Source organism: Dermochelys coriacea, chromosome 12, assembly GCF_009764565.3.
Source record: "Dermochelys coriacea isolate rDerCor1 chromosome 12, rDerCor1.pri.v4, whole genome shotgun sequence".
NCBI classification, from domain to species: domain Eukaryota; kingdom Metazoa; phylum Chordata; order Testudines; family Dermochelyidae; genus Dermochelys; species Dermochelys coriacea.
In genome coordinates, this window is record NC_050079.1 from 3552105 (window position 1) to 3573791 (window position 21687).

The 21687-nt window shown below is 53.4% G+C and overlaps 1 protein-coding gene across 2 annotated transcripts in view; it reads right to left on the reverse strand.

Annotated features, from left to right (window-relative positions):
* Positions 1 to 10427: 10427 nt before the first annotated feature.
* The window catches only part of CCDC102A (coiled-coil domain containing 102A), a 51333-nt gene continuing 40073 nt past the window's right edge, over positions 10428 to 21687 (reverse strand). For both annotated transcript variants that reach the window (XM_038368704.2, XM_038368705.1), the window contains exon 9: positions 10428 to 11645. In XM_038368704.2, the coding sequence (XP_038224632.1) occupies positions 11519 to 11645 (127 nt within the window). In that variant the 3' untranslated portion in view covers positions 10428 to 11518. The remainder of the gene's footprint in view (positions 11646 to 21687) is intronic.

Consider the following 21687-nt stretch of genomic DNA (forward strand, 5'->3'; position numbering starts at 1 on the left):
TGCCTCTCCTGATGCATCCCAAAACCGCATTAGCTTTTTTCACAGCCATATCACATTGGCAGCTCATAGTCAACCTATGATCAACCAATACTCCAAGGTCCTTCTCCTCTTCCGTTACTTCTAATTGATGCGTCCCCAACTTATAACTAAAATTCTTGTTATTAATCCCTAAATGCATAACCTTACCCTTTTCACTATTAAATTTCATCCTATTACTATTACTCCAGTTTACAAGGTCATCCAGATCCTCCTGTATAATATCCCGATCCTTCTCCGAATTGGCAATACCTCCCTGCTTTGTATCATCTGCAAACTTTATTAGCACACTCCCACTTTTTGTGCCAAGGTCAGTAATAAAAAGATTAAATAAGATTGGTCCCAAAATCGATCCCTGAGGAACTCCACTGGTAACCTCCCTCCAGCCTGACAGTTCGCCTTTCAGTAGGACCCATTGCAGTCTCCCCTTTAACCAATTCCTTATCCACCTTTTGATGTTCATATTGATCCCCATCTTCTCCAATTTAACTAATAATTCCCCATGTGGCACGGTATCAAATGCCTTACTGAAATCTAGGTAAATTAGATCCACTGCATTTCCTTTATCTAAAAAAATCGGTTACTTTATCCATTAGGAGTGGAAGCCGTTTGGGGCAGGGGCTCTCACTCACTTTAGGTTTGTACAGGGCCTGGCGCAGTGGGACTTGGTTGGGATTTCGTGTCTCAACTGTGATACAAATAATAACCTGCAGCAGCCGGTCCAAATGCCAGGAGAGTCAACCTCCATCTACAGCAATGGTTCTCAGCCTGCGGCCCATGTGACATCCTCAGGGCCATACCAGTAGTATTGGATACGGCCCCCAATGGTAAATAGGTTGAGAACCACTGACACAGGAACGTTTCTGGCAATGGATGATGCACTGCCTTCTTACTCCAGGATTGAACTTGACCCTCAAGTCTGAAATGACCCAAGCGGTGTGGTGGCTTCCCTCTGACTCCTCACTCCCCTGGGGCAGTGGGAGGGGGAGGGGGAGAACCAGCCTCTGCATTTTAACCCTGCACTGGAAGACTGGGAAAAGTCCTGGCACTGTAACTCCCCCAGGGAGATTGATTCCCCACCATCCCAGGCTTTGTCTGGTGGGCAAGGAAAAGGGAGGGAGCCCTGGAGGCGCCTGGATCCCACCCCACCACCCTCACTCGGAGAGCACAGGGCACGGTGCCCATAGACCATGGAATGTAGCATGCGTGCGGCTGGCACAGCTCGGCCTAACTCCGCCAGTCTCGCCTACACAGAATTGGCATCAATGGGCCACACACTGCCGAACGAGGCGCCCCACTCCCTCCCCGCTCCAGTCTCCAAGCTGCCGTCCTCTCGCTCTTCTCCTTCAGTGCCCAGAACCAGGCAGTGTCAACTCCTTGCCGAGGCAGCTCCCTTCCCTGCCAGCAAGCTGGGCTGTGCCAGCTCTAGGCCAATTCCAGTAGCCTCCTGACTACTGAGCAATTCTGTTGCCCCACTAACCCCGTTCTGTGACAGCAGCAATACCATCGCCCCCAATATCCTATTAACTGGCCACGCCTCCATTAGCTGGGCACTTCCCTATTAGTAGATGGGACTAGGCAGGTCTCTTCTCTCCCCTCATCTCTGGGCACCACGCAGAAAGGCCTCATCAATGTGCTAAGGATTTGCCAGGCCCTGACTGGAATCCTGCTTCCCTGATGGCCATCCAGCCTGATCCCCCATGCCAGCCTGTCAAAGGGTATGCCTGGCCTGGAGCACCCCGTGCTAGCCGAGCCTGGCTCCGCATAAGCCTGACTCAGTTTCCTTTACTGTCCAGGCTCCTTAGTCAACTCCACCCAGGCTGTTTCGTGGCTACCACCACCCCAGTCTGGAGCTGGTTGAGCAGCACAAATAGTTCAAAGCAACCCTCTAAGTCCCCCACCACAACACAAAAGCTCACACTCTCCCACAGGCCTGGTGCTCATCTGTCCCAGTCGGCTCTTCACCACGCAACCATGCCCAACCCTCCCGAGCTAGCATTCAGCCTCCCTCAGCCCCCGTCTTTGGCTCAGAGAGGTCAGCAGACAACCACCCCTCTGCTGCTCTGCTTGCTACCCCTAGTTACTCAAGGTCTCCTGCTCACTGCAGCGTCCTCATGTCCTTCCCTGGGTTGGAAAAGGTCAGCGAGCGAGCGAGCAACCTTCCCCTCCTACTGTCTCCTCCTGTGTAAGGCCCAGGTGTCTTCCCTTAAGACCAGTTGGACAGCTGGTAATCAGTCTCAGCTGCAGTGGACCTGCCCCCCACATATGCACACATCCTCATAAAGGGCCCAGTCACCCTGTGACCCAGTGTCACAGGTAAGGTCACTGATGAATGAGGTGACAGCTTTCCAGTGCCCATCTGCACACCGCTCCTTTTCCCTCTGTGGCACAGCTTTCAGCCAGGTAGGCAACAGAGAGGGCACTGGCACTGCTGGGTACCGGGGATGGAGCTGTGATGGGATGGAGCATGAGAGCAGTGCATCTGCTCAGATAGTACTGGGTAACCGAGGCCCATATGGAGAGGCATCCTTGGAAACCCTACAGGAAAGGCCATGAATGGAGTGACACTGCTCCAGTATGGAAGGGTTACAAATGAATAGGGAATGCAGTGCAGCAGAGAGCCTGGGGAGGTGCCAGGGAGCTGGGTCCAAACCCCACTGGGCAGAGTGCCTAGAGAGGTAACAGAGGCCTAAGCTCTGTCCAGAACAGTTGGAACCCATGTAGCTGGGAGTGCACCCAGTCAGGAATCAGGGCCCAGGATCATTCCCCAACCAGGCACACACTGGGGCAGTAACTGGGGCCCAGGATCAGTCCCCAGCTGGACACACATTGGGGCAGTAATCGCGACCCAGGATCTGTCCCCAGCCAGGCACATACCGGGGCAGTAATTGGGGCCCAGGATCAGACCCCAGCCAGATGCACACCGGGGCAGTAATCAGGACCCAGGATCTGTCCCCAGCTGGGCACATACCAGGGCAGTAATTGGGGCCCAGGATCAGACCCCAGCCGGGTGCACACCGGGGCAGTAACTGGGACCCAGGATCGGTCCCCAGCTGGGCACGCACCGGGGCAGTAACCGGGACCCAGGATCGGTCCCCAGCCGGGCACGCACTGGGGCAGAAATTGGGCCCAGGATCAGTCCCCAGCTGGGCATGCACTGGGGCAGAAATCGGGACCCAGGATCTGTCCCCAGCCGGGCACATACTGGGGCAGTAATTGGGGCCCAGGATTAGACCCCAGCCGGGTGCACACCGGGGCAGTAACTGGGACCCAGGATCGGTCCCCAGCTGGGCACGCACCGGGGCAGTAACCGGGACCCAGGATCAGTCCCCAGCCGGGCACGCACTGGGGCAGAAATCGGGCCCAGGATCAGTCCCCAGCTGGGCATGCACTGGGGCAGAAATCGGGACCCAGGATCTGTCCCCAGCCGGGCACATACTGGGGCAGTAATTGGGGCCCAAGATCAGACCCCAGCCGAGTGCACACTGGGGCAGTAACCGGGCCCAGGATCAGTCCCCAGCGGGGCACATACTGGGGCAGTAATTGGGGCCCAGGATCGGTCCCCAGCTGGGCACGCCCTGGGGCAGTAATCGGGACCCAGGATCGGTCCCCAGTTGGGCACACTCCAGGGCAGTAACCGGGCCCAGGATCAGTCCCCACCCAGGCGCACACCGGGGCAGGTTTCATGGGGCGCAAGGGGTGAAGGGTTGGGAACCCCCAGCTGTAGAGCGTTTGATTGTCCAACACCTGAAGCCCAGGTGGGCCCAGATCAGGGCTCTGCTTCCTGCCAGGTGTGTGGGGCTGACCCGTCCTGCTGGGAGGATGCCACCGGTCTGGTCTGTCCTCCCACTGCTGCCAGCTGCTCATCTCCCCGAGAACGGGAGACAGAGGAGGGGAAAGCCCAGGGGACAGGCTGCAGAGATGGATGGGGGCTGAGTCAGAGGTTACACAGAGAGCAGGCCTGCCTGGGCTCCCCCCACCCGGGGCCCATCTGGGAGGTGCTGTGTCAGCCTCCACAGGAGCCTGTGTTTCGCCCGCCTGTCACTTGAATAGAGATGGATGAGGCGGCAGAGAGAAAAGAAACAGACATTGGCTCTTTCTCTGGGCAGCATGACAGGCCTGCAGCAGCAGTGCAAAGAGCCCTGCCTAGCATTCCTCTCCTTAACCCTGTGCATGCCGTAACCCTGCAGCGAGGCGGGGGGCAAACACGGGAGCTCTGCCTACCCGCAGCCAGTGACCAGATCAAATCCTGGAGTTCCCCATGCCGAAAGCCCATCTCCTCCTGCTGGGAGAAGGGAGCCAGCCCCTTCATTCCCTCAGAGCTGGGCCTCCTCCATTAATCCAGCCCCCTCTAGTGCCTTGGGAAGAGCGGGACTCTACCCTCTCTGTGTAGGGCCCAGGACAGGGAGAGCTCCAGCCCCCGACTGCAGAGGACCCTTGTGTGTTAACCTACTCTGAGGATCTCCTTAGAGACTAACAAATTTATTTGAGCATAAGCTTTCGTGAGCTATATCCGATAGGATGCATCCGATGTAGTGAGATGTAGCTCACGAAAGCTTATGCTCAAATAAATTTGTTAGTCTCTAAGGTGCCACAAGTACTCCTTTTCTTTTTGCGAATACAGACTAACACGGCTGCTACTCTGAAACCTGAGGATCTCCTGCTTCACGTCTGCCTGGTTCCGGTGGTCTCAGCTGATACTCCCCTGTGCACTCAGCCATGCCCATGCCATGCCACGCGACCCTGCGCCAGCGGAGGGAGGACAGCTCTGCGTCCAGAGCTGGGGGACGCAAGCCCTTTTGCCAACACACGACCACCAACTCCAAAGGCTGGCGTTCAAGGCAGAGCTCCAAGCCTGCCCCTGAAAACAGGCCATGCCCATGTTCAAGGACGATCATGGAGAAAGGCTGGAGACCAGCTGGAAGGGCAGGTCGTGGTGAACAGTGACCCTACAGGACCTTGACAGGCTGTTTATTGGTCCCCAGCCCTTCCGGCTGCTGCAGGGCCGATCTTGCCGGTTTCCAGATCAGCTGCTCTTTCTTCACAGATAACTGTTCCCCGGGGCAGAGGCCCCCAATAGGGGGCCACAAAGGCCTGGTACACCCCACGTCAGTCATCATGATGCAACCAGCACCCAACACAGCTCAGTGTCTTTGTGTCATAGCACTGGACGAATACTAATCACCAGCTCTTAAAAAGCACTTCTCATCTGTAGAGCTCAAAGTGCTTTAAAAAGGAGGTCAGCAGCATTATCCCCATTTCACAGATGGGGAAACTGAGGCACATGGCAGTGACTTGACTTGCCCAAAGTCCTCCAATGGATGAGTTGGGAATAGAACCCCTATCTCCCATGTCCCCGTCCAGTGCTCTATGCACTGAACGACACTGCTGTTACTGCAGCATAGCTGGATGATGACCTTGTTTTGGCCTGGAAAGGTTTTTTCAGGTTGCTTTTAGCCTGTACAGTTCAGGCTTTTGTGCTTTTTTGGATCAAGGCCAGTGCTCAGCACCTGGCAGGATTGGGCCCTTAAAGTTACATCAGCTCTTCTTGCACTGTCAAAATCAGGCGTATCCCTTCAGAAGTCAGGATGGATCACTAGGCAACCTAACTCAGGTGTCCTGCTATGCCAGCCTTCCAGGGAGAATCACTTCAGACCTCCTGCCTCTGCCATCCAGTGACCTTGCCTCAGACGTCTGCAGCTAGCCCAGTTGTTTATGGCTGCTGAAATTGCTGTGTGGATACCTCTGCCACTATAGTCGGATTTGTTTGGCCATAAAAAAATTAATGTTCCCCACAAATAAAAAAAAAAAGGGAGAGGTAATGCTTTTTAGACAATCAATTAAAAGCCAGAGAGAAAGGGATTAGCTCATTGAAATATCAATTTTTAATAACATTGCATCTCTGAGTCCTTCTAAACTTTTCTGCTCTGTCGTTCTCTCTCTAAATATGTGCCCTGCGACACAGACAGGACAGCGACTCTGATGCCAGGTGAAGTCGGGTTTCAGCCGGGACTGGCATTTTCACTAGCACCCCACAGTGAGGGTTATTAACCAAGGGAACAGGTACACTCTCTCTTTCTTTCTCTCTGTCCTCAAATCCAGACTGGCTGCCTTTCTGGAAGATATGTGTCAGCCAGACACAAAACATTGGGCTCAGTGCAGCGGTAACGGTGAGATTCTCTGGCCTATGATATACATGACTCAGCACAACTCCTGCTTTTCAACAGTTGCAAAATGTTCGTCCCCAAAATGAGCTTTTTTTTTCAGAATTTTGTGATAAATGTTCCGTATATAGTTCAAAACTTGCTGTAGCTCACGAAAGCTTATGCTCTAATAAATTTGTTAGTCTCTAAGGTGCCACAAGTACTCCTTTTCTTTTTCCCTTCAACTCTGACGCCCTCTGGATAAATAACTTCTCGGCATCCTCTCCGCCCTAATTCTCACCCTCTGTGACTTTAAAAAGAAAGAGAATGCTAGTGTTGTTTTTTAGGTTTCAGAGTAGCAGCCGTGTTAATCTGTATTCGCAAAAAAGAAAAGGAGTACTTGTGGCACCTTAGAGACTAACAAATTTATTTGAGCATAAGCTTTCGTGAGCTTTATTGGAAGTTTATGCTCAAATAAATTTGTTGTTTTTTAAAGATTGAGGCGGATTTTCCTAGTCCCCTGAAACCTGGTGTTTAACCAGATTGAAAGTATCTGGATGGAAAACAATCTGAGTGGCTTGGAGTTTACATGCAAGGAAACAACAAAGCAAGGAAGAACATAAGTAAATTCCTATGAGAGAGTGCAGTGTGCCCCTCCTGTGACAATGCTGCATTAGCTATGCCCACAAAATGGCAGCCTCCATCAGAGATCTTGAAATGTAAAGGTGCAGGGCACAGAAAACAAGGTCATAACAATATCTAGCTGTGTACAACACAGATGATAACTCGGGATGGGTAAGGGAGGGATGTGTGCTTTAAGGGCTAAAGCTAGTTGGGCCAATCCTAAAACATAAGTAGCTCAGATCCTAGTTCCCCTTGTACTCCGGTATGGCCAACCCACGCATTCAAAAACCACAAGTCAGCCCCTCAACATCACGAGAGTGACTTAAAATCCCAAATCCCTCCTGTTGGCGTAGGTAGTATCTACACTGAAGCCGGAGGGGCTCAGGCCCAGATGGGGAAGAAGGGAAGGCCACGGGGATGGGGCAGGAGACGTGAGGAGGAGCTGGATGAGGATGGAGGCAGTGTGGCAGCACACCCCCGCCATGGGATGACTGACCCCAGTGATGCTAGAAGAACCCCAGAATGTTTGCCCGTTGCTCTTTGCTTTGGAAGCGTCCGCGAGTTCACACCCGTGTCCAAAACCTCCTTTGAGGCCTGCTCTGTCCCCAGGCCCCATGGCCAGGCCCTGCTCCTGCAGCAGCCTGCTACTTGCCCACTCAGCTTCAGCCAGCTGCTCTGGCCGATCCCCACCCCAGAGCCACTCAGCTCCCTTCTAGTAGGGGGTGACCTGGTGGCCTGGTGACCCTGCCCTTTACAAGGGAAGTGGCCTTTGTGCATTCAAGGAAAGGGGAGGGCTGAGCTCTGGCTCCAGGGAAGGGATGGGGCAAGGTTCACAGTGGTTGAGGGGGCGGATTCATATTTAAACCAAGCTGGGTCAACTCTAGCTAATCGCTACGGTTGTTCACCCAGGTGGTCTGAGAAACACACAGCGCCCCAGCCAAGCATGGCGCCCACCTGCTCGCCCAAGCCGGACTTTCCCTGCTCCACAGGATGGGGAGCAAAGAGATGAATTTGCCTGGACCCCTGGCTTTCTTCCTGTGGGATTTCAGCTGCTGCTGCAATGAGTGGGGCTGCTCCTCACTCCTCTACCCTCAGCCTCTCCCAGCAGGAGGCGCTGTGGGGAGCCGGGGCTGAGTGCTGACGGGCCGTGGGGAGCTCATGGCTGTGCCAGTCCCAGCAGGTCCTGTGGGGTGAAGTACGATGTAGCCAAGGAGTCTGTTGGTCCTCGGTTTGTTCATTCTGCAGCCATCTCATTGACCCGCAGCAAGACCCAGCCTCCAGCATGCACAGACTCCTGACTAATCCAGGGGGCCCTCCCCAGAGTAGCACAAACACCTGCCCCCTCCGAAGCTGTGAGGGCGGAGGCTGGATCTATCCTCACTCAGCCAAGGACCATGGTGCTGGAATACTTGGGGTGGGGCAGATGCACCCACTGAGGGTTCCCACCCTGGAAGGAAGAAGGACTAGGGAGGGGGCAGAGTTAAGGTTGATGCTGGAATCTGAGTTGTACCTTCCTGCGAACAGGCTTCAGAGATGTTAGTAGGTCACAAAGAAGACAGGAACACATTGCTCTCCATGGCCACTGAAGGTAGGACAGCAGGTCAGTGGCCTAACCGGCAGCAAGGGAGGTTTCGGCTAGGGATTAGACAAAGCTTTCTAACTATCGGATAGTTCATAGGATTCCCAGAGCGTGTGGAAGGAATGCCCATCCCTGGAGGTTTCTAAGAACACGTTGGAAAAACCCCTGTCAGGGATGGCCTAAGGGTGCGTCGCTGGTTTTGCCTGGTTACAGGGGGCTGGACTTGCTGACCTCCCCAGTCCCTTCCAGCCTTCGCCTTCTATGATTTTCTGAGATCGTGACACGTAGGGATTTCCCCTATTGTTTCAAAGGGCGATGGAGTCTCAGCCTGAACTCTGCCACCCCTTCACTTAGGAGTAATTTGGCTTCCTCAGACCCACTCACACCCTTCTCCCTAAACAGCGTCTCTCTCCTCCCTTCCTCTGCTCTCCCATCTCCAGGTGACAAGCGGGATTCCTGAGCGCTGAGCTGGCCCTCTGCAAACAGGGGCCGCAGGAAGACCCAGGCGCTGTAATTACCCTGCTTGCACAGACGCTATCTTGTTTTAGGTGCCAATGAGTCTGGAGCGAAATACCCTTGCATTCTGACTGTGTCTGCTGTGTGTCTGAGAAGGGCCCGGCTGGGGAGTGGAGTTGCCTGAATGCAGGATGGTGGTGCAGGGGCTTTGAAGATTATGGGCTAGATTAATCCTGGAGGGACTGGGATCAGATCCAGTGGGCTTAGCATGTCCTGGAGGGGAGGGAGAAAACCTTGGGCAACCCGCAAAAGGCATCTAGAGTTGTCTTTTCTCCAGTTTCAACTTCCCCTTTGAAAACAATCGGGGGTAGAGTTTCAAGGAGCACCCCCAAACCAGAGCTGCCGCCCCACTCCCAGAGCACCCCCTGCTGGGAGAAGCTGGGAGTTGCCCCGCTCTGGGTGCTCCTGCAACATTCCCTCCCGGGATTCCTGGAAACAGCCGACTCTGGAGGAAGTGAGCTCCTTGCCATTACATTACACTCTGTTATGCAGGAAATAAACCGCAGGCTCCCTATAAAATTGTTATCACAGGCCATTACTGTTTAGGGGTTTTTTTTACTAGCGTTTTAGGCCCCAAGCCAAGGCCCTTTTCAGCTGCCCTGCAGGCTCCGGGTGTCATGGGAATGGTGAGAGCAGTGGTTTATTCATGGGCTGATCCAAAGGGAAAACAACATGGTTCTGCCAGGGCCTGTTAACAGCGATGTCACCCACCACAAGACACGGGGTGGGGGCCCTCAGCCCTCCAGTCATATCCCTCTAGCATCCCACCCGTACTAAGAGACAGAGGTAGCAAGCCAAGAAGTCTTCTGCCCCACCCAGCCTCTCACTTCAGGGCCAGGCTCTTCAGCGAGTAGCATCAAACAAAGCCACTACCTTGCTCCCCCTCCTATGACTCTGAGATACCAGTCTCTCCTCTCATTCCCCTTCTCTCTTCCTATTCCCCTCTGTCCTCCCGTCAGGACACCGACCCACAGGGCCACGTCCCTCAATTCCTCACCCCTCCCTGGGAGCCACCAGAGGAGTGAAACCTAGCTCCTGCAGCTTCATCTCTTTTCTGCTTATGGCTGGGTTGGTCTTCTGCCTTACCACCCTACTCCCCCACCCCGACTTATGGAAACTACCCCAGCTGGGCCTGCTCCTCAATTGAGCCTGACATACCCATAGGCTCTCAGGCACCCATTAACCCCAGTGTGGGGTTTATACTTCCCATCTAGGCAAGCCCCGCCACTGAGCATCCTAACATATAACACCTCTAGTCACACATTTGGGTTTATCATAAATTCAGGTTATTACAACCCTCCCCTTGCCAGCGGTCAGATTGTCTGTAAATGTTCCCTGCCCAAGAAGCCACCTGCTTCCTGATCTCCTGTCTCCACCAGTCTCCGTTTCCACACCACCGGCCGGCACAGCAACAGATTGACTGGCCAGCCCACCCGCAGCAGACGGGGCGCAGTACAGAATAGAGCAGAGCATTAACACCAAAGGGGTTAGGTGTGGGGGGAAGGACTGCACCATACCAACCACTGGGATCGCCTGGGCCCATAGCTCTATATTTATAATATAAAACATATACAAATACATACATATATATAAAATCCGTATATAAAATAGAAGGGTTTGCTCCTGTGTACTTGGCTCCTGCTGTCAGTGCTCCAGGGGCCAGGCTCATCCGGGTTAGCTCAGCCTGCTTTCTGCCTTGGATGCTCTCCGATGTATTGTTGCAATGTCTCTTTATGCTTTGAGGTGCATGTGTTCAAACAGGAGTGAGGGAGAGGGGCTGTTGTTGGACAGGGCACGTGGGGAGGAGGCAGGGCCTAGTGCCCGAGGTGCAGGCCTTGGAGTCCATGATCCTGGGCAAGTCACTGCCCTGCTCTGTGCCTCAGTTTCCCCATCAGTAAAAGGGAGGTCATCGGTTGAGAGGCTCAGTTCATTCACGTGTGATGCTGAGATGCAAACTGTTCTCAGGTTAGGCTGGAACCAAGGAAAGTGTCAGAGATGGGGCCTGTCAGGCGAAAGCCATGTGCCAGGAAAGAGCTGGGGAGGGAGGGACGGGGCAGGCCAACTGCAGGGCATGTGCAGGAGGCTGGAATTGCAGAGGGCATTCTGGGCAGGGATGACGAGGCGGGGCAGAAGGGGTAGAGACTGCACTGTGTACCATCCAGTGCACTGGCCTTCACAGCCCCTCAGCTGTTGGCATCATTTATACAGAATTGGCACCAATGCCATTGTTCTGCCAAGGTGGCTAATTCAGGCTCTGCAGCCTGGCCCCTCCTCTCGTTATCGTCTGGTAACAGCCACCTGGGGATTTCTCTTCATCCCACTCTTTGGCGCTTTAGCTTCCTGTGTATACGAAACCCACTGGGGTAGAACCAATCCTGCCCCCTGGGATGGGCCCTTGGCCACAGGGTTTCTCTCTAGGACCCCCCCATGACTGGTGGTGACACAGGCCAGCAGGGCCAGAGGCTATATCCGCACGCGTCCTCTGCCGGCTCTTGGCTTGTCTGACTGGAGCGTGTGCTGCCCATGGAGCAGGCTCCTGCCAGTATTATCCTCCCCAAGCGTCCAGCCTGCCACTTCCTTCTCCTCCAGCCACAGTCTCATTGGCCCTGCGCACCAGGCACTAAGGAACCTGGATCTGTAGCTCTTCGTCTTCATCCAGGTCACTGGTCCCGTCGTCAGGGTCGTCGGGGCCAAACCGAGAGCTCCGGATCTTCCCAAAGAGCGGCGCGTTCTGCTGTCTGCGCAGTCTGGGCCGAGAAAAACCAGAGCAAAGGCAAACATAGTGGAGAGGGGGACACAGAGACACCCGCGAGCTCCCTGCCGCGCTGTGTCTATCTAGCCCCAGATGTACAGACCTCTCTATACATCTATCGCCACATGTTCCCCTTTCCCTCTCTGTTTGGTTAGGCTCTCGTACGACATCCATCAACATGGCATTGGGGTCCTCCCCCCCCCCGACCTTTCTATCTTCCCCTCTCCATACCCCTCACGCCTGCCGGGGCCCCAGTGCAAGGCAGGGCCCCAGGGCCGTGTACAGAACCAGCAGCATGTGGCGATCTAAACGCTGCAGGCTCTGCCCTGCCGTTCTAGGGTGGATGCTGCTGTGTGCAACCTCGTCTGCACTTTGCTGTTTCTCCCATGCCGGGGTGAAAGCCAGGCACCACGCGGTTGGTGTGGGGCAGAGCAGGGCAGACATGGGGCTGACGGGAGAGGCACTGGACAGGCAGGTCCCTTTGGCCTCGCCCTCATTATAGACCCAACCTCCCCCAGTCCCACAAAGACCTGCCAGAGCCACCCTTCTACAAACCCACTCTCGGCCCTACCTTTCCTGGCCAGATTCCCCAGGCAGCCCCGGAATCTGGCAACTGAGTGAAACCTGGGAAGAATCACTGGCACTGCAGATCAGTGCCCATCCAGAATGGATGCCAAGGCACAGCCCCTGGGGGAAGACCTGGCACTGGATTTCAGTGCTGGCAGTTTGATCCTGCGATCCAGCCCTGGGGTCCAGGGCCTGCAGATAGCTATGTTACACACGGCTGGAACTTGGCCATTCCCAGGGAGGGATGGGCCTGGGAGAAGAACACAGAGCTGTCTTCTCTCTCCGCTAAGTGGGTGTTACCTGCTGATAAAGCCAAATCTGAACAGCCTTTCCCACAATGGCTCCAAGCAACACTTAATGGACTTCTGATTAAAGCAACCAAGTTCACTTAAAGCCTTTTTCAGATCCCGGGTACTTAACTGCAACACTTTATTGTCTGGAGCCATTTATCAGAGCGCGGCGGGGCAGGGAGGGGAGTGAGCAGCAAACTCGGCTCAAAGCTGTCATGACCTCCAGCACAGCAGTCTGGGTGTCACTAAGACCGAAATGGAGGCTGCATTGACACTGCCGGGAAGAGGGGTCTCCCAGCACTTCCCTGATCAACTGGGATGTCTCGTTACGGCTCCCGAGTTGGATCCTTGGATCCCTGCCCCTGCCAGTCCCAGGGGAAGCTCAGCTCCAGCTCCCAATTCCACAAGCCCAGGGCCCATCTCTAGGGCACGATTTCGGCTCCTTGCGGTTGCGTTTGCATTTGGTTCTGACATTGGTTCGGCAGCGCTGCGGGTTAGTTAAAGTTGCACCCAGAGCAGTCAGAGTTTGGCTATTTTCTGAGATGTTTGTTTCTCTTTATAACAAACAAAACCAACCCCCGCAATCACAGTGCGTCAACGTCTCAGCAGCCTCCAGCTTTGGCTGATTCTAGGGCCAGTTCTCTGCAGGCTCCAGCCCCAGCATAGAGAGCAACTCATATCGCCCCCCCAACTGGCTGGGAATTGCAGCCTTCTCCTCTCCCTAGTCCTATGCTAGACGGGGAAGTGATATACATTGACTCTCCACCCCCTGTGCTCTCTTAGGCCTGGGGAATCCCTGGCTGGGGAGATCTGGGTGCTTTACACCCCTTTGAGCTGCCTGAGCAGAGCTGATAACAGCAGCATCACATGGCCTATTAATATTAAAAACAGAGACTTTTTGGAGGAGGGGAATCCATTGGATTTCCCCCCCAGGCCAGGCATCAGGGCGAGCCCTGGAATGCTGCTCCAAACCACGCAGTGAGGCCAGGTGGTCCCTGCTGTTCCTCCACAGATGCCCTCTCAGCCCCGAGAGCCAGCGACTCAGCCCCATCCCAAACTGGATCTCCCAGGACTGCCCCCTAGAAGTTTCCAATGTGCCCCGGGCAGCAGTACATGGTCCCCCAAGAGGTTTCTAATCCCTTCCTGGGTGGCAAGAAAATATCCCTGAGTGGGCAGTGCCACTTAGGGTGCGTCTTCCTGCTGAGTTAGCCCAGGGGATCGGTGCCTGGGTTCGGCTAGCCCAAGTGTCAGCAGCCACACTGCAGAACCTTGCCTGAGTTACTGGATCCTCACAGGTGCTGAACCCACCCGTGTGTGGCGCTGGGATTTCTGGAGGCACATCCCATGAATCTTTATGCTGCAATGCACTGAGCCACCCTGTGAGTCTTTCCCAGTGAACTGTGGGAGAACTTCTCTCCCTTTCAGGACACATGCGGGGAATCTAGGAGGGCACTAGAGGACTATCTGCGCTCGAGAGCTTTACCTTGTGTCCTCACTGCAAAGCAAGTGGGTTAGCAGCCCAAGGGACAGTTGAACCCGGGCTCCAGCCTCTATCCCCAGCTAGTCCAGTGAGTCTGGGTTGAAAGCACCATCAAACTCGGGTGAGAGGGTTTTGTGTGAGGATGGGAGAGGGGCTAGGGGCAACACTGGGTAAGAGTCTGGGTTAACTCTGCAGTGAAGACAACCCCTCGTCACCGCTGTGATGGCACAGGGGATCGAAGGCTGGGAAGGGAGGGGTCGAATGTTCCCCACAAGGCGGCCCAAGGAAGCTAGAGGTTCAAAGTGCTGGAACTATTTCGACAAGAACCGGTTTTCCCCTGACAAAAATAGGTTTTATCCAAAACTGGCTATTTTTTGGCAGGGAAATAAATCAGGCTTCAGAGAAGCGTGTGGAGGGCGATGGTGCCTTCTGAACCACCTCAATGCATCCACAGGGGAGAGTGGAGCACACCCTTGACTGAGGGAGTGCGGCAGCTGGAGCAGGGAGGAGGGTAAGGGCTGAGATCTGTTATTGGAGCAATAGGAGGGAGGCCCAGAACTGACTGGACATGGAGAACACAGTCTCATTGTGTGGCCTCCCACAGTATGGGCTAGTAGACAGAACACTGGACTGGGACGCTGGAGGTCTGCATGATATCCCAGTTCTGCCAGCAGGCTTATATTACTGCTCCGTGCCTCAGTTTACCCATCTGTAAAATGGGGATAATGGTCCTGACCTCCTTTGTAAAGTGCCTTGAGATCTACTGATGAAAAGCCCTGGGTAAGAGCAAGGGACCAGCATCACAGCCCAGGGTGGGCTCCCTAGATCATGGTCTGATAGAACGGTGAGTGGGAAGCCCATGACTGCTCTCACTCGTAACTCTCTCCAGGAGACAGGAGCAAGGGGGCCTGTTCCCAGCACTGCTCCTCAGAGATGGTTTCAATGCCCTTTGAGGTCAAAGGGAGGCTGCCCATTGGCATCAGGGGGCTTTGGATTGGGCCCGTGTTCTCCTTGTCAATGGGAAGCTCTTTGTATTCGTATCAACTCACTCTCCGGAGCATTCTACTTCATCAGCTAAATTTATGAGTCAAATTCCAAACCCAAGCCCCTAGAACGTGATGGAAGCGGCTCTCCCATCATCCTCTGGGCGAAAAGCACGACTTTGCTGCCTTTTACTGGAAAGCATGAATTATTTAAAGAGGGGGCTGGGGAGGCGGGAGGAGCTGAAGCCTCCATTATTCCTGTATGATTTAATGGAGATGTCCAAGTAAAATAAAATCAGATTAAAAAAAGGCCAAGCTGCCTCTCAGAGGCACTTTGGATGGCGCAGAATCGATTTGTCATGTGTCCATTTCAATGTTTTATTGCTGGAGGAACGTCCCTCCTCCTCCCCCCCCAAAAAAAAACTTTTTAAGAGCAATAAAACCAGAGCATCTTTAAGAGGACAATGCATTTCTCTGGCCCTGTGTCCCCCCCACTCCCTTCAGCCCGCCTCCCCGTGCCATATCACACACAGCGCTCTCTCTCTCTCGATCCCCTGCTCATACAGAGCTTGGTTTGTTTTCTGCTGCGTGCTCCTGTGCCTTAGTGTGGAATCCTCTCCCCGCAGCACAGTCTGGGGCGATTCCAAGGGTCTTTGCATGGAGGGAGGGTGAAGGGTCCAAGAACCTGGGAGCTGGTTGCCTGGCTGGGCACAGGAAGGGATGGGTACAGCTAGATGGACCTTTTAAACCAGCCTAGTAAGAGTTGCTCTCTAGATTGGAACATCCTACCGTGCTGAGAGCTAAAGTTATGGACTAGTGACGGTTCTTCCAGCTGTCCCAGGTTTGGCAGGTTATAATCAGGTCACAATAATAATTCTGAGCACTTCCATTGCATAGTGCAGCCATAGATCTCACCCTGATTTGCACAGCAGGGTCAGTATAATTATCCTCATTCTTCAGATGGGGAAAGATGAACAGAGATTCATGCCTCAAAGAGCAGAACGGAGCCAATGCCACGATTTTCCACCAGGACTAGCGATTTTGGGGGCCTGACCCGCTATAAAGGAGCCTGGTTTCCAGAGGGCAGGGGCTCGGCGCTTTCTGAAAATCAGGCTCCTTTAACGTGTCTCACGTTGGGCACCAATAGCTGAGGCACCCAAAAGCACTAGCCACTTCTATTGATGTTGGCTAAACGCCTTGACTCCCGGCTTCGTGCCCAGGCCCTCACATCACACATGCCCTCTCCCCAGGTCTGCCTCTGCTGGCTGAACATGGCTCCAGAGCTTGAAAGCCTCACTCCTCACAGGCACTAAGCAGGGACTTTCTAGGAGCCCCACAGCCCTCTGGCCTCGGAGGGGTTTGAAATCTGAACCCAGCTCTGAACAACGCACAATCTTCCCCGTGGGCCAAGCCCGAACCCTGGAGCTGAACAACCCAAAGCTGGGGACACGTTGGATCCATGGTTCTGATTTGGGCCAGTGTAAGGACAGGAGCCATTTGTGAAACACTCCTCTGGGCCCAATCCTCATTTACATGGCTCGAGTTGCGTAAAGGGGCCTTAGGGTGGGTGCAAATAATAGTTTATTCCCCTTTGAAGGCCCCTTTATGGTGCAAGAATGGGTGAGAATCAGGCCCATCACTTCCACTGAATTATCACCCTCCTGAGCAATCCCCATCGTCCTGTGTCTCACTCCTGTTACAAATCATAGGCTTTTCCATGCAGAAAATTAGTGCAGTTTCATGGATCGCTCACCTGGTGGAGCTCATACTACAGGCTGGTTAACACACCTGCTGTGGTCTCTCATTCCCCTGCTCCCCATAAGAGCTAACCTGACCTCAGCATGGCCTGCCCTCGGCCCTAAGCCTGAGCCAAGAGACAGGCGTATATGAGTATCGGTGCTCGTCCCTGCCATGTTCCATCCAGGCGTCAAACTGAGGAAGTACTCCAGGAAAACAGAGACAACCAAGAAAATAATGAATGACTCGCTCGACCCCTGGAAGTGACCTCATGCCGGTTATGGCAATGGGGAAGATTGCTTCTCAGGGAACATGGATCAGCCTCGCTCATTACACTTCCTCCTCGGGCACTGCAAGTCTATCCCAGGAATGCCGGATCAATGGAGGAAGTAACCCATGTGCTTTATATCATGATCACTTGCATTTCTGTCAGGCCAAACCCTCTGTTGACTGGTGCCTTCCAAATGCCAGTGATGGGTTAGAGACAACATCCTCCAAAAACACTTTGCGGCCTAAAATCCAAGACCTGCCACTGCAACGCTGCCTCTTCTGGGCGCAAAGGTGCAGCTGCTGAGAAGTGCACAGCACCCTACCCCATGGCTCAGGGCAGGAAACGAGGAGCAAACAGACCCATGGAAGCGGTAGGGGAAATTTAGGCTAAATCTAACTCCCCCAAGTGACTTTGGCCAGGACACTGGGGCTAGCAGCTCGGGAATCTCTCTCGACTACTCATTAGCAAGGCCTCATTTTGACATGTTGTCCATAAGACAGAATCTCCAGCAGCAGAGTAACCCCATGCTGGGGTGCAGCCGGGTTCAGAGGGAAGAGCATCCCCCTACTGAAGCCCCCGTGTTACTTCCTGCCACACCAGGGTGTTCCTTGGAAGTCTCCCAGCTCATTCTGACCCTGCTGAACTTGCGGGCGCTGATGGGATCACAACCCAGGTGGATACAGTTGTAGACCACCTGAGTAGTTCTAGGGGTTTATGCAAGAGACTCTTTTCTCTCCTTGGCTTGTGCTATTCAACGGAGCTTGCTCCCAAGAGCCCAATGGATAGTCTGCTCAGGGTGTCCCAGGTGGCGGCTCTTGTGAAGCCAAGAGGAGAGCTGGATCTTGCCTAGAAAACCTGCCTGGTGGAGGGAAGAATTGGCTCCTGCTTCAGAAAAGCCTTGTGACAGGATGGCCATCCCCAGCACCTCCTCCAGCCACGAACAGAAACACCCTTTCCCTTTGGGAAGCTGGTACCAAACTCCAGGCACTAGCAGCTGAGGAGTTATTAGTGCCTTTCAGAGAGAAGGGAATCTGGGGGCTGGGAACCAAAGCCAGACTGAATACAACTGGAGCCTCACCTACACTCAGGGGTCAGGCCTGGGGCAGCTGAATCAAGGCTATGCATACAAGGCTTGGTCCCAGGCTAGGTGGTGTTGGCTAACACTTCCCTGGGCTGCTACCTGCATTCAGCCCATTGGTGATGGCAGCAGAGAGAGCGTGCCGGTGTCTGGATTCCATGACCCAGCCTGTGGGGTTAGACTCAACCTGCTATAGCATCCTGAGAGGCCTGGCAGAGGAACAGCAGCCAGAGACTAGTGGAAGTGTCACACCCATCTTGCTGGCCCCAACTACAGGTCAAATGCTGCTCCTGATGGTGCCGGACACATGCAGCCACGGGGGCAGTGGGGAGCCACAGAGGGATGTGCCTCCCCCCAACCTTTCACTGGCCTGGCCCTACTCAGTACAGCTGCAGGGTTCATGCCTTTTCACCTCGCCAACTTGTCTCATGTGTCTTCACCTCTGCAGCTACAGGAATCCTGAAGAAAGTGAGCAAGGACCCTCCCCTGCATATGCTTCTCCCCCTCCCCAGCTCACAGCTATAACCTAGCATCTACCAGGTTTACGTACAGTGCAGACCCATCCACATTTTGACCAGGTGTCATCTGGCCTGTGTGAACTGTGCCAGAACCATCTAATGCAGAGGTGGGCAAACTGTGGCCTGCAGGCCACATGCGGCCCGCGGGACCCTCCTGCCTGGCCCCTGAGTTCCTTGGACACTCAGATGTGGGTAGGTAGAGGTGAAGCTCAGCCACATGTGACATCATTATTGGGGTCCTCCAGAGATTCAGGCCAAGGTCCCCCAGCAGAGGGAGAGCGGGGAGGGTCCTGTTCCTAGTATAAAAATAGGAAGTCAAATGATTTGTAAAACCCTGGGACAGTCTATGCAGAGGACAGTGTAGCTGCAGACCCAGCCGCGTGGTCTGATGCTGCCAGGGCAGCAGGAAGAAGCCGGAAGGTGTGGGTGTTGCTGCCCTTGTCTTTCCAAGCTGCCAGGATTGAGGGAGGCTTCCCCTGGTTTTAGCTTCCAGGCCTTTCTTGAATGAACGTGACAGAGAGAGGGAGAGAGCACTGCCCTTGCAGATCCGTCACTACACACGGGCACTGGCCCTGCATTCCCATCATGACCCTCCCCTCTCCTCCCATCAGGAGCTGACAGGCATCCCCTGGGGGGACACTAAATGGATTAGCCCACTTTGGAAAGCAATTTATCACTGGCAGGAGAATTCTCTCCTACTCCACTTGATAAATAATTCAGGGCAGATTCCGCCCCCACCTAAGCACCCTGCCCTTCTTCAGTACAATCCTCCTCCTTGTCCCCCGACCATTTCCAGCAAACAGGATCAGACCAGCATTAGTCTAGGGAGATTTGTCCAGAGTCCCTATTAACCCTCCCTTAGTAGCACTTAGTTATAGCGTCTGTGCCCATCTGTGGTCTAGACGCCACCCTAAGTGACTATGGGGACTGTGAGGTAGGTGGGATGACCGGCCAAGCACCATGGAAAACAAAGAGGCAGAAGCCCTGGCTTGGCAGCTGTTCTCCTGAGCTTCCACCCCTCCTGCATAACACAGTTTAGCTGGGCGAACCTGAGTGCCTCCCAGTTTGGGATTTCTGACAATGCAAGTACAGTGACCAGTCGTCCTGCTATTAGGGGGTTTTCTTATATACGCAAATATAACCTTCCCCCCCACCCCACCCTGAAAAAAGTGTGTCCTGATTTTTCACACTTGCTATCCTAGGTGCAGGATCACAGCCAGCGACTGTGGGGTGAAAGGAAACCCAAACCAAACCTGTTTCTCAGCGGCATCCCTTACGAAAGGGTAGCTTCAGTTCTACTACTGTTTAGCTGCAGCATGGCACTGATTCAATGGGAGGGGTGATTTTATTCCAGTTTAGTTAAACTGGTGCAAAAGGCAGTGTGGATGCTCTTATTTCAGTTTGGTTTAAATCGATTAGGAACAGAGTTATGCTGAACCGAAATAAGCCCCTCTTAAACTGAAATAAGAGTGTCCACAGAGAGGTTTAACTAACCTGGGGCATATTTGTATGTAAACAGAGCCCTAACTAAACCGGTGCAAGTCTGTGAATAGACCACCCCTGAATCTGCCATTTAGACTAATCACTGGGAATCCCAGCTCCTGCTCCCTCACCATAGGCCGGTACTCTGGCCTATCCTCCCTTCCCGCTCATCCTCTCTTCTCCTTCCCTCCTTTCTGCTACTTCCATTCGTTCACCCACTTCATACCTTTGTGATGCTGGCAAACCAGGTGCCAGCTCATGCCAAGACCACTAGGTCTCAACTGAGCACTGAAAAATACACAGCGGGAACCAGTCCGGCCCGTGGATCAGTATAGTTAAAATAGGTATTAGAATTATAAAAATGTGTTTAGTGATTAGACTTTATGAAATGCTTGTAAACTGCCACATGTATCTATCTCTCTTATAACATCTGTAGTCCACGTGAGAAAGTAAAAATACGCCCCCCTAGCTGACACCCTGAGAGTGAAGGGCTATGAGGTGCAGATGGATGCCCTGATTGTCAGAGCCCTGGGCGCTTGGGACCCCTGCAACGAGCGTGTGCTGCGGACCTGCGGGATTGGTCGACGCTACGCACGGCTCATGCGGTGCCTCATGGTCTCAGACACCATCCGATGGTCCAGGGACATCTACATCGAACGCATCACTGGCCACCAACAGTACCAGGAGGTATGAGCCAGTACGACATCGTGCATCAACTATGGGAAAGGGACTGAGAGACTTTTTCCATTGGACCATATGAACTGGAACCATAAACTCACTAAACATTAAATCCCACCAAATGAGGGAGATCCATCCTCATCATCGTATCCACTCATTATACTCCACAATGAACATAGCCATTATATGGACAACATTCCCCCATAGCTGAATGTCTGCACTTTGATCCGTTAAAGTTTTACCCCCAGTTGGGGAGATTGCAGATTATGTATTCCTTACGCCACCCTCTCCTAAACTGAATTTCACACCCCTTGATAATCTGTACCTTATTCCCTGATAACCAGAAACTTCTATGCCTAAACTCTGTACCGTTTTCTTTTTACTTCATTATCTTAATAAAATTTTTAAGTGTTCGCTCTGTAACTGTAAATCACCAGAGGAGAGAAGCTTTACCAGGTGTGAAACACTAGCTTCCAACAGGAGATGTCTTCTGCCCAACAAAGGAGGCCCCATGAACATCAGACCAACTCTTGTGGAACATCAGAGGACAAAAGACTTTGTTGATTCCCCCCATGCCCACCCCATGGAGAGGAGATGAGCAAGTGAATTGCTCCCCACAGCTGAATTTGCAACTTGAAGCAGAAGCCGGGGAAGGAACAAAAAGCCCTAACAAGGAGGAACTGTATCTTTCATGCTTCTTGGACTCTGAGGGCAGGGATTACTAAGAATAAGCAAAAGATTCCCTGTGCTTGGCCTGGGTTAGCCCTAAAGGACATATAGAGCTTGCTTATTATAGAAGCTTCTAGTCCTTTTGGAAACTTAAAATTGGAACTTGTGTGTGTGTATGTTTACTTGCATCAACCTTGGAAATAACTCTCTTATTTCCTTCTCCTAGTTAATAAATCTTTAGATGGTTTATTATAGGATTGGCTACAAGTGTTGTCTTTTGTGTG